The 12,470-nt window shown below is 45.7% G+C and overlaps 1 protein-coding gene across 1 annotated transcript in view; it reads left to right on the forward strand.

Moving 5' to 3' along the window:
* LOC109919697 (latent-transforming growth factor beta-binding protein 2-like) overlaps positions 1 to 9,148 on the forward strand; it is a 63,017-nt gene extending 53,869 nt beyond the window's left edge. The window contains exons 11-18 of the mRNA XM_048618189.1: positions 539 to 670; positions 1,097 to 1,222; positions 2,141 to 2,260; positions 2,700 to 2,825; positions 7,411 to 7,536; positions 8,249 to 8,371; positions 8,863 to 8,991; positions 9,105 to 9,148. Of these exons, the coding sequence (XP_048474146.1) occupies positions 539 to 670; positions 1,097 to 1,222; positions 2,141 to 2,260; positions 2,700 to 2,825; positions 7,411 to 7,536; positions 8,249 to 8,371; positions 8,863 to 8,991; positions 9,105 to 9,148 (926 nt within the window). The remainder of the gene's footprint in view (positions 1 to 538; positions 671 to 1,096; positions 1,223 to 2,140; positions 2,261 to 2,699; positions 2,826 to 7,410; positions 7,537 to 8,248; positions 8,372 to 8,862; positions 8,992 to 9,104) is intronic.
* Positions 9,149 to 12,470: the final 3,322 nt, after the last annotated feature.

The following is a 12,470-nucleotide window of genomic DNA, read 5'->3' on the forward strand; positions in this document are numbered from 1 at the left end:
TCTCTCTCTCTCTCTCCCCCTCGCGCGTGCTCTATCTCTCTCTCTCTCTCCCCCTCGCGCGTGCTCTATCTCTCTCTCTCTCTCCCCCTCGCGCGTGCTCTATCTCTCTCTCCCTCGCGCGTGCTCTCTCTCTCTCTCTCCCCCTCGCGCGTGCTCTCTCTCTCCCCCTCGCGCGCTCTTTCGCTCTCGTGTATGCGCGTGATGTATCTCGCTCTCGTGTATGTGCGCGCTGTATCTCGCTCTCTGTCTCTCTAGTTCTTTCTCGCTCTCTCACTCTCGCGCTCTCTCATTCTTATTCTCACTTTCACTATGTCTGTGTTTCCCCTTCTATTCATCCATTTTTCTTTCCTCCTCCTTTCCATTTCAGTTTTTTCTTTGCCTTATATTTTCTCTCTTCCACTTTTTGCCTTTCTGTTGCTCAGTCTTTCTCTCTGACTTGCTAACTGTAGCCCTGTGCGCGTGTGAGTGTGCGCGCGTTTGTGTGTGTGTCTCACTCCCCAATGCTGTTTACAGTTGCTGTGTCCTTCTTGATGTGCAGCTCCTGAGGTTCACATCTGTCATCGGATGCCGCAGATCTGTGGGCCAGGACACTGTGTGATCCGCCAGCTTGGTTACACATGTGCATGTAACACTGGTTTCCAGTTGAACTTGGAGCGCTCGCATTGTGTTGGTGAGTGAGCCAAGCAGAGAATCAAACCGTGCTCAGCAAAGCAGCAGGGGCTGTCAGTGCTGTCAACGAGATTGATGTTTGTTTATCACTAGGATCCAGTTCAAATGGCTCAGAGAGGGGTTTTGCTGCTTAGAGGAGTACTGAGGCCGAATTACCTAGACGGCCTAGCTTCCAGCTCCCACCCTGTGGGGAGGTGGTTGTGTTGGGAGGGGAGTGGGATATGGAGGCTAGAAGAGTTTGGGAGGGTGGGGGATAGTGCAGAAGATGTGTGGGAGGCAGGGGGAAGGGAGTGGGATCAGCTGGGAGCAGGGGGTACATGGAGCTTGAGTGTGCAAGCCTCGGTAGGGATTGAGGAACAGGGACTGAGATTTATTGGGCCATTTTGGTTTTGAAGCAGATGGCTGATGGTTTCTGTGTTTCTTGCAGATACTGACGAATGTAGAGTGAGACCTCGGCCATGCCTCAATGGTCGATGTGTGAACACAGTCGGCAGTTTCCATTGTGCCTGTTCCAAGGGGTTTTCAGCCAATTCCCACAGGACAGATTGTGTCGGTAATCAATAATTTGTCCTCATTATAAATCTGACACTGAGGAGTTTTACACATTTCACTCACCTCCTACCTCAGAAACTCAATATCAGCAAAAAAAACCGGAGACATGGAGGGTCTGGTAGATGATTTTGCGTGTGACAGGATGGGACTTGGGGGAGCAACAGCCTGTTGGTATTATTGCTGGGATATTAATCCAAAGACCCAGGTAATGTTCTGGGGACCCAGGTTCAAATCCACTATGATGACAGAGTTTGAGTTCAATAAAAATCTGGAAGTAAAGTTCTAGTGATGATGTCGGAAGACCCATTTGGTTCAGTAATGTCCTTTAGGGAAGGAAGCTGCCACATTACCTGGTCTGGCCTACATGTGACTCCAGACCCACAGCAATATGGTGGATTCTTAACTGCCCTCTGGGCAACTAGGGATGGGCAGAAAATGCTGGCTTAGGAGCAACACCACATGAATGAGTGACATGAATGACACCCGCGAGAATTAATTTAAAAAAGGATCACACAAAAGGCTCAAGCTCAGAGTCCAGTCTGAAAACTTGCCATTCACAAGGTGGCAAATGGGTTTTAGAGACTGACACATTCTGATGATCTGCCATCCTGAAGCTCCAAAAAAGGTTCATAAGGGCCCAGAGATTAATTGATCAGAAGCTGGGATTTGGGAGAATGGGTAAATCATCATTGTTGCAGAATGAGGAATAATAATATTCGCTGTGACAACATGGAGAGAAATGGAGGGAAAGCATCAGACCTCAGACCTACAGTCCCAGAATGAAACCACCTGTGAACACTCCAGGCTCAGTCTCTTTCTCACACACCGACCGATTCTGCCTCACTAATAATAATTACATCGATGTGGAGAGTGAATTTCTAACTTCAGTCTGTTCTCCATTCTTTTTACACCTTTTCAGATATCGATGAGTGTCTGGATATATCCACGTGTCCAAACGCAGAGTGTGTGAATTCAGTTGGATCATTCCGCTGCCTGCCCTGTCCAACTGGCTACAGAATCCAGAATAGAAAGTGTTCAGGTAATGAGAGCCTCTAATTCACTTACAGCTTCAAGCCAAATAATGGTAACAATACCCTGAGGCAGAAGGGGAAAGCAGCATCAAACACTCCCAGAACAGAGATAGGATGAGGTTAGATGCAGAGTAAAACTTCCTCCACACTGTCCCCATCAACACCTCAACAACAAGGTATGGCATGGGGTCTGGTAGGGAATTAATCTCCCACTCTTCTATTGCAAGACCAGCACACACCCCAAAAAGTATAAATAATCTATAGAAAACTGTACAAATTATTTGAAAAGCTGTTAGATTCTTCATTATCAATATTACAATCATTAAATCGTTGTGCTGTAATGCCACATGGCAGCCCGCTAGTTGTACTCTCTCCCCATGAATAAACAAACTGATGTCAGGATTAAAATGTACCAAGTGCAGCCTGATTGTCTGTGTGTTGTTACAGATATTGATGAGTGTGTAAATGCTGCACCGTGTGGGAATTCTGGAAGATGTGTGAACACAGAGGGATCGTACCAATGTGACTGTAACCCTGGATATCGGCAAAGTGCTGATGGCAATCGATGTGCAGGTTTGACTCAGACTGACACAAAGTCCCAGAATTGTGTAAACTGAGGCTGTACTCAGCTGTAGAAAATTTGAAACCAATACTGAAATATTTGCAGTTTCTCCCAGCATTCCAACACATTCTTTACACAGAACTGAATGTGGTCTTCACTGAACTCAGTAGCTTTTGGTGGGATCCTGCTGTGCACAGTTGACTGTTTGCTCCGTTACTAGAATCATTACACTTCTATGATAATGTATTTGCTGTAGAGCTACTGATATATCATGAGGATGTCGAAAGGAGCTACAGACGTGTACGTTCCTCTTGCTGTGGAATGATCACAGTGAATGTTTGCACAGTCAGGCTGAATTGGTTCTGGATTAACCGTCTCTTTGTCAGAAACGTGTCTTTAAATGTGGAATGTGAAGAATTGACATGTGATGCAGAACAGCATCTTTATCAATCAAAGAATAGTTGCAGCTCGGAAGGAGACCATTCAACCTATCATCTCTGTACTGGCTCTTTGTGAGATAAACTTCATATTCCTCACCCTCAAGTGTTCATGTAGCCCTGCCAATCTCTATATTTTCAGATCCAAGTATCTCTTGAAATTCATGAGTGAACCTGCCTCTACAACACTCCTAGGCATTATAATTCCAGACCCTAACCAGTTGCACTAACCACTCATAACTAAAGGTCCTTATCCCTGGAACCATTCTCAGGAATCGTTTCTGCACCTTCTCTTCACACCTTTACATCCTCCCTAAAGGATGGTGTCCTGATTTGGACACAATGCACCAACTGAGACTGAATCAGTGTTTTAAGCAAGTTTGTTAAAAATTGTTTTTGTATTTTATGTCCCTATTAATAAAGCCCAGGATTCCATATACCTTATTAACTGAGCTCTCAACCTTTCCTACAACCTTTTGTAATTTGAATATATAAACCCCCAGGATTCTCTGCCCCGTAGCCATTTTTGAATTGTACTCATTACTTTAGATTGTCTCTCTTGCCAACATGAATCCCTTCACACTTTCTCTCTGTTAAATTTTATCTGCCACTTGTCCACTCATTCCAGCAGATGCCCATATCCTCCTGAAGTTTATCACTCTCCCCCTCACGGTTCACAGCGCTCACAGGCTTTGTGTTCGCGGTAAATGTTGAAGTTGTGCCCTGCGCACACAAGGCTTAGGTCATTAATATAGATCAAGAAAAGCAGGAGCCCTGACATATTGTAAACATCATCCTGTCTGAAATACAAATATTTTCCACCACACTCTGTTGGCCATCACTGGGCCAATTCTGTGTTCATGTTACTGTTGTCCCTATTTTTCCCATGAGCTGTAACTTTGCTGTCAGGTCTGTTGTGTCACACTGTGTCAAATGCCTTTTGGAAGTCCATGCACACCACATTAATGACATGACTCTCAGTAACATGGGAGCAGTCTAGTGTCCCTGATGACAATGTCTACAGGAAGTGTGGCTGGCTGCAGCTACTCACAGATCACGTCGTTCGGTTGGAACGGCAGTTAGTCACACTGAGGAGCATACGGGGAGGGGCAGAAAGTGTGATAGGTCCTAGTCACGGGGAGGTGGTCACACCACAGGTTTAGTCGGGTGGATGGGTGACTGCCTGGAGAGGAAGGCAGGCAGTGCAGGAGTCTTCTATGGCTGCTGCCTCTGTAACAGATATACAGTTTTTGTATACTGTTGGGGGGATAACCTGTCAGGGGAGTATAAAATCAGCAGCCAGGCCTGTGGCACCAAATCTGACTCTGCTGTAGTACAGGGTCGGGTAAGATCCAAGCGAGCAATAATGATCAGAGACTCACTAGTTAGGGGCACAGACAAGTGTTTCAGTGGCTGTGTCCGAGATTCCAGGATGATGTGTTGCTTCCCTGGTGTCAGCGTCAAGGATGTCTCTGAGCAGTTGCATGAATTTTTTAAGGGGGAGGGTGAATATCTACAGGTCATGGTGCATATTGGTACTGATGACATGGGTAGAAAGAAGGATGAGGTCCTGTGGAGTGCGTACAGGGAGTTAGGAAAGAGGCTGAAAAGCAAGACCTCGAGGGGAGTAACCTCTGGATTATTATCAGTGTCATGTGCTAGTGAGGCAAGGAATAGAAAGATAGGACAGATGAATGAGTGGCTAAGGAGGCAGGTGCAGGGGACAGGGTTTCAGGTTCTTAGATCATTGGGACCTCTTCTGGGGCAGGGGTGACCTGTATAAGAGGGATGGGATCCACCCAGACTGGAGGGGAATCCATATCCTTGCAGGGAAATTCACTAGAATGGCAGAGTAACTAGGGAGAAGGTAGGACCGCTCAAAGATAAAGGAGGGAACTTGTGCTTGGAGGCAGAGAATGTGGTCAAGACCCTAAATGAGTACTTTGCTTTGGTATTCACTGAGGAGAAGGATGTGGAGGATAGTGAGATTTGTGCAGAGCATGCTAATATGCTCGGGCATTTTGAGATCAAGAAAGAAGTGGTGTTGGATCTCTTGAAGAGCATTAAGGTGGATAGGTCCCCAGGGCCCGATGGTATTTACCCCACCTTATTGAGAGAGGTAAGAGAGGAGCTTGCTGGGGCCTTGACCAAGACCTTTGTATCCTCACTAGCCACTGGAGAGGTCCCGGAGGACTGGCGAGTAGCTAATGTTCCTCTGTTCAAGAAGGAAAATAGGGATAATCCAGGAAACTACAGACCAGTGAGTCTCTCATCAGTGGTTGGGAAGCTATTGGAGAGAATTCTTAGGGATAACATTTATGCACATTTTGGAAAAGCATGGCCTAATTAGGGACAGTCAGCATGGCTTTGTGCAGGGCAGGTCATGTCTTACTAACTTGATTGTATTTTTTTGAGGAGGTGATGAAGGTGATTGATGAGGATAGAGCAGTGGATTTTGTCTGCATGGCTTTTAGTAAGGCTTTCAACAAGGTTCATCATGGTAGGCTCATCCAGAAGATTAAGATGCATGAGATACATGGTGACTTGGCCATGTGCATTCAAAATTGGCTTGCCCATAGAAGACAGAGGGTAGTAATGGAAGGGTGTTTTTCAGGCTGGAGGTCCGTGACTAGCGGTGTTCTGCAGGGATCAGTACTGGGACCTCTGCTGTTTGTGATATATATAAATGACTTGGATGAAAATGTAGATGGGTGAGTTAGTAAGTTTGCAGACGATACAAAGTTCGGTGGAGTTGTGGAAGCTCGTCAAAGGATACAGTGGGATATAGATCAGTTGCAGATAAGGGCGGTGAAATGGCAGATGGAGTTTAATCTGGGTAATTGTCAGCTGCTACACTTTGGGTGATCAAATGTTAAGGAAAAGTATGTAGTTAATGGCAGGACTCTGAACAGCATTGAAGCACAGAAGGATCTTGATGTTCAAGTCCATGGCTCCCTGAAAGCGGCCACATAAGTAGATAGGGTGGTAAAGAAGACATACGGCATGCTTGCTTTTATTGGTTGGGGAATTGAGTACAAAAGTCAGGATGTCATGTTGCAGCTTTATAAGACTTTGTTTAGGCGATATTCAGAGTATTGCGTTCAATTTTGTTCGCCATATTTGAGAAAGGATGTAGAGGCTTTGGAGAGGGTGCAGAAGAGGCTTACCAGGATGCTAACAAAAACAAAGCCCCATTTCTGAAGAAGGGTCCCGACTCGAAACGTCAGCTTTCCTGCTCCTCTGATGCTGCCTGGCCTGTTGTGCTCAACCTGCACACTGTGTTATCTCTGACTCCAGCATCGGCAGTTCTTACTATCTCTACTGGAAAAGCTCAGCAGGTCTGGCAGCATCTGTGAAGAAAAAAAATCCAGAGTTAACGTTCTGATCCAGTGACCCTTCCTTCGGACCCGAAACCTTAACTCTGACCTTTTCTTCACAGATGCTGCCAGACCTGCTGAGCTTTTCCAGCAACTTTGTTTTTGTTCCTGATTTACAGCATCCGCAGTTCTTTTGGTTTTTATTTACCAGGATGCTACTTAGATTAGAGGGTATGAGCTATAAGGAGAGGTTAGAAAAACTCGGGTTGTTTTCTCGAGTGGTGCAGGCTGAGGGGAGACATGATAGAAGTCTATAAAATTATGAGATGCATAGATAGGGTTGATGGTCAGAATCTTTATCCCAGTCATGAAAGGCCTAATACTAGGGGTCACGCATTTAAGGTTAGAAAGGGAAAGTTCAAAGGAGATGTGAGGAGTAAGTATTTTACACAAAGAGTGGTAGGAGTCTGGAACGCATTGCCAGGTGTGGGGGTGGTGGTAGATACAATAAGGATATTTAAGGAACTTTTAGACAAGCACATGAATATGCAAGGAATGGAGGGATATGGACCAATGGCAGGCGTCATGTTCAGCACCACATTGGGGGCCGAAGGGCCCATTCCCGTGCTGTACTGTTGTATGTTTTATGTTCTAACATCCTCTGTTACTTCATCCAAAAACTCAATTACATTGCTGTAACAAATCTGTGCTAACTTTCATCTTTTAACCTGCTTTACCAAGTAACTGTTAATTTTATCTCCAATTAGCTTTTCTAAAAATCAGTGAGGTTAAGTAAAAGGGCACTGTGGATTCACTGTGATATTTTGTTTATGGTTTTTCAGATATCAACGAATGTTTTGAGGGAGATTTCTGTGCTCCATACGGGGAATGTTTGAATAGTGTGGGATCCTACACCTGCCTCTGTGCTGAGGGATTCACTACTTCTGCTGATCTCTCCACCTGTCTCGGTGAGACACCTATGTTATCCAGCATTGATTCTGATACATGAATGTTTACATTTTTCACTTCCTCTCTCTCTCCTGCTTTCACTCCATCCTCCATGTCATTACTCTCTCTCCTTTAGGAAACACTTTCTCCCTCTTCAACCAATGCCCTCCTTTTGATTCTCTCTCCCTTTATCTCCCTCCATTCTTGTTATTGGTCTTGAGTTCTCCATTGCATTGGTTTTCCAGAAATTCTAACTCTGCGTCGTTTCCCGATTAGTGTGAGCTTCACCTTTGCTGGGTTCCTGCATCTTTGCCTCTTTGTGTGGGTCCCTTAACTTAAAAAAAGTAAAGGCTGTTAAACAGTGGGATCATATGAAGTCCTCATTTAGCTTTCTCTATCTCTGTTCCTCTGATTTTCTCTCACTCCCCATTTTATGATTTTCTCATTCCCCTCACTCCTGTTCTTTCATTTTCCTCTGTCTCCCTTCATTCTTATTTTTCTGCTCTTTCATTCAGTCTCTTTCTCTCTCTCTCTCTCTCTCTTCCCCATCTCCTGTTCTCACTCTGTTTCTCTAAATGTGCCCACCCCTTGTCTCTTCCCCAAACTCTGTTTCTCTTTCTCTCTGTCTCTCAGTCTCTCAATGCTTTTCCCCCTCCTCTCCTCCCCTCACCTTCCTCGTTTGTTTTCCCCCTCGCTTAACCCATCTCTCAGTGTTCCTTTCATTTCCATTAGATGTTGATGAGTGCACACAGCCGGGTGTCTGTGATCGTGGGAGCTGTACCAATACAGTTGGGTCATTTGAGTGTGTGTGTGAGCCTGGATTCCTCGTTGATGAAGATCGATCCCAGTGTTTTGGTAAGTGTCTGACCTTTCCTTACCCAGGGATTTAGCAGCTTTTTTAATGATGTTTCTACTCACTGCTCTGTGAGTGTTTTCAGTGATGGTTTCACACCCTCACTGGATCCATTGCCAACTGGATTCTACCCCATTGGATACTGACCACCCACAATGAGATACTATTCGCACTGAATCTCATAAACACTGGCTCCCAATCTCACTGCATTCCATCCCACTTAAAAATCCACAACATTGATTCCGTACATACTGTGTCCATGGTAACTGGATCTCGTTCTCGGTCTCGCTCTCGCTCATTCTCACTCGGTCTCGCTCTCGTTCGGTCTCAGTCTTGCTCTCACACAAAATTGAAACTAGCTTTTGCATAAAGCAAGCCTCAGGCTTGCATAGTGACTCATCTCTGCCTGCCTCCTGAACTTTTAGCAATGATCAACTGTGACTGTCTGTGCCCAGAATTTATTTTATGTCTCTATCTTTTTTTCATGTAACAGATCTTGATGAGTGCACTGAATATCCAACCATCTGTGGGAGCAAAAGATGTGAGAATATTGCTGGCTCCTTCCAGTGTATCACTGATTGTAGTGAAGGATTTGAGCTCAGCCCTGCTCAGGACTGCATTGGTGAGTTGTCCCAGATCCTCAGGGAGATAAAAGCAACTGGATTTCATGCCAAAATTTCTGTCAAGGCATGTTGTGTTGATTTGTATTTGAGTTTTGTTATTACACATATATAGCGATAGGATACTTGACGAGACATGCTCAGGGCCGAGGATTGTAAATGAGGATGTGAAGAACTCAATGACTCTTTGAAACCTCTCATGTGCCATTCACACCGGCCCCAAATACCCCTTACCAGTGAATCCATGGGGGACGTGCACACCCCAGTACACCATGGACAGTGAGAGTAAACGCAACTCTGTTCTCTGCTCAGATAACTCCCAGTTTCTTGTCGACATCCCACATGTACACTCCTTTCTCTGACCCTGACTTCTGGCATGTTCCCACGAAGCTCCACGCACTCAGAGCAACCACTGCCTTCTGAAAAAAAACAGGAAGAATTGCAGATGCTGTAAATCAGGAACAAAAACAGAAGTTGCTGGTAAAGCTCAGCAGGCCTGGCAGCACCTGTGAAGGAAAAATCAGAGTTAACGTTTTAGGTCCGGTGATCCTTCCTCAGATTTTTCTTCAACCATTGTCTTCTATTTTTAGAGAATGTGGGTGTCACTGGCTGGGCCCAGCATTTACTTCCAATCCTATTGTTCTTGGGAAGGTGGGGGTGAGCTGCCTTCTTGAACTACTTCTGTCCTGTGTGCTGCAGGTTGACCCACAATGCCCTTAGGAAGGGAATTCCAGGATTTTGACCCAATGACAATGAAGGAATAGCAAAAAATTTCCAAGTCCGGATGATGCATGGCTTGGAGGGGTACTTCAAGGATATGTTGCTCCTATTGTATCTTCCATGTTAGGAGGTGTTCCCATGCCTTTGTCCTCCTGGATGGATGTGGTTGTGAGTTTGGAAGATGGTATCTAAGGTGCCCTGGTGAGTTGGTGCAATTCATCTTGTAGATAGTACACACTGCACCTACTGAGCATCAGTGGTGGAGGAAGTAGATGCTGTGGATGTGGTGCCAGTCAAGCAGGCTGCTTTGTCCTGATGGTGTCAAGCTTCTCAAGTGTTGTTGGAGCTGCACTTACCCAGGTAAGTGGGGAGTATTCCATCATACTCCCGACTTGTGCCTTGTCGAAGGTGGACAGGCTTTGGGGAGTCAGGAGATGAGTTACTTCATGCAGAATTCCCAGCCTCTGACCTGCTCTTGTAGCCACTGTGTATATAGTGAGTCCAGTTCAGTTTCTGGCCATTCTGATTCTTCACCTGCATGAGCTGACACTCTAATACATTTCCCTCATAATGCACGGCTAAAGAATTGGTGGAGGGGGCAGGGATTCAGATTCCTGGATTATTGGGATCCTTTCTGGGGCAAAAGTGACCTGTTCAAGAGGAACGGGTTGCACCTGAAATGGAGAGGGACCAATATCCTGGCAGGCAGATTTGCTAGTGCTGCAAGGGAGGTTTTAAACTAGATTGGTGGGGGGTGTGGGGGTCGCGGCGCAGCGGTGCAGGGGCAGGGGCAGGATCCTCAACGGCACAGAGTCAAGTGCGAGGCTGGAAGGAGATACAGTAATCGGAAATAGCAAGTTGAAGAGACAGGTCAGGCTGGAACAGGACAGGGAGCGAGGAATGCCTGTTGGATTAAATTGCATCTATTTCAATGCGAGAGAGCTGACAGGTAAGGCTGATGAACTCAGGGTGTGGATAGGTACGTGAGACTGGGATCCATGGCTAAGGGAGGGACAGGACTGGCAACTTCATGTGCTTTAGGTGGGACAGAGGTGGAGGAAAGACGGGAGGGAGAGTTGCATTTTTGATTAAGGGGAGTATCACAGCAGTAGTCAGAGATGAAATAACAGAGGGATCATCCAGTGAGACTTCGTGGGTGGAGCTAAGAAATAAGAAGGGGATGGTGACGTTATTGAAGTTGCAATATATGTCCCCAAAGAGTCAACGGGAATTGGAGGAACAAAAATGCAGGGAGATTGGGGAGACTTGCAGACGAAATAGAGTTGTCATAGTAGGGGATTTTAATTTTCCTAACATAGACTGGGACTGCCATGGTATTAAGGGCTGAGATGTGGTGGAATTCGTTAAGTGTGTTCAGGAAAGGTTCCTCAGGGATTATGTACTTGGGAAGGGGCAAAACTTGACCTACTCTTGGGAAATAGGGTGGGACAGGTGACTGAGGTGACAGTCAGGGAGCTCTTTGGGACCAATGACCATAGTTCTATTAATTTTAAAATAGCTACGGGGAGGGACAAAACTGGCCCACCGGTTCAAGTTCTAAATTGGGGCAAGGAGAATTTTAATGGAATTAGACAGGAGCTCGCAGGGGTTGATTGGAGTGGTTTGTTTGCAGGCAAAGGGACCTCTGGCAAGTGGGAGGCCTTTAGAAGTGTGATAGCTAGAGGTCAAGGTTTATATGTTCCTGTGACGGTGAAGGGCAAAATTGGCAGGAGTAGGAAATCCTGGATGACATTAATATTGAGGTTTTGACCAAAACAAAAGGAGGTATGGCTCAGGAACAGGCAGCTGGGATCAAGGGATTCCCTGGAGGTATATAGGGGTTACAGGAGTTTACTGAAGAAGGAAATCAGAAGGGAGGAAAGCAGACACGAGATAGCTTTGGCTGTGAAGGTTAAAGTGAATCCAAAGAGATTCTTTGTATATTAAAGGAAAAAGAATAACTAGAGAGTGAATAGGATTCGTCAAGGACCAAAGTGGGCATGTATGTGTGGAAACCACAGGAGATGGGCGAGGTCCTCAATAAATATTTCTCCTCTGTGTTTACTGTGGAGAAAGACGTGAAGACTTGGGGAAGTTAGTGGCGATATCTTGGGGACAGTCCATATCACAGTACAGCAGATGTTGGACTTATTAGAATGTATGCAGATGGATAAATCCCCTGATCCTGACCAGATATATCAAAGAACACTAAGAGGCTAGGGAAGAAATTGCAGGTGGGAAGAAATTGCAGGTGCCCTGGTTGATATATTTGCATCATTAGCCACGGGTGAGGTCCCAGAAGACTGGAGGGTAGTGAACATTTTGCCCTTATTCAAGAAGGGCTGCAAAGAAAAACCTGGGAACTATAGACCAATAAGCCAATATCTGTGGTGGGTAAGTTACTTGAGAAGATTGAGGGATAAGATATACATGCATTCAGAAAGACAGTGTTTGGTTAGGAGCAGTCAGCCTGAATTTGTGCATGTGAAATCATGCCTCACAAATTTGTTAGAGTTCTTTGATGAAGTGACCAGGAAGGTAGAGGAGGGCAGGTGGCAGACATAGTCTATATGGCATTTTAACGCAACACCCTGCTCCCTGGCCTACATCTCTGTCTCTGGCTTGCTGCAGTGTTCCAGCGAAGCCCAATGCAAGCTGGAGAAAAAACACCTCATTTTCCGCTTGGGGACCTACAGCCCTCCAGACTCAATATTGAGTTCAATAATTTTAGGGCCTAAACTCTCCCATGTCCCAGCCCCCT

The sequence above is a fragment of the Rhincodon typus genome, chromosome 39, assembly GCF_021869965.1.
Source record: "Rhincodon typus isolate 14 chromosome 39, sRhiTyp1.1, whole genome shotgun sequence".
In the NCBI taxonomy this organism is placed as follows: domain Eukaryota; kingdom Metazoa; phylum Chordata; class Chondrichthyes; order Orectolobiformes; family Rhincodontidae; genus Rhincodon; species Rhincodon typus.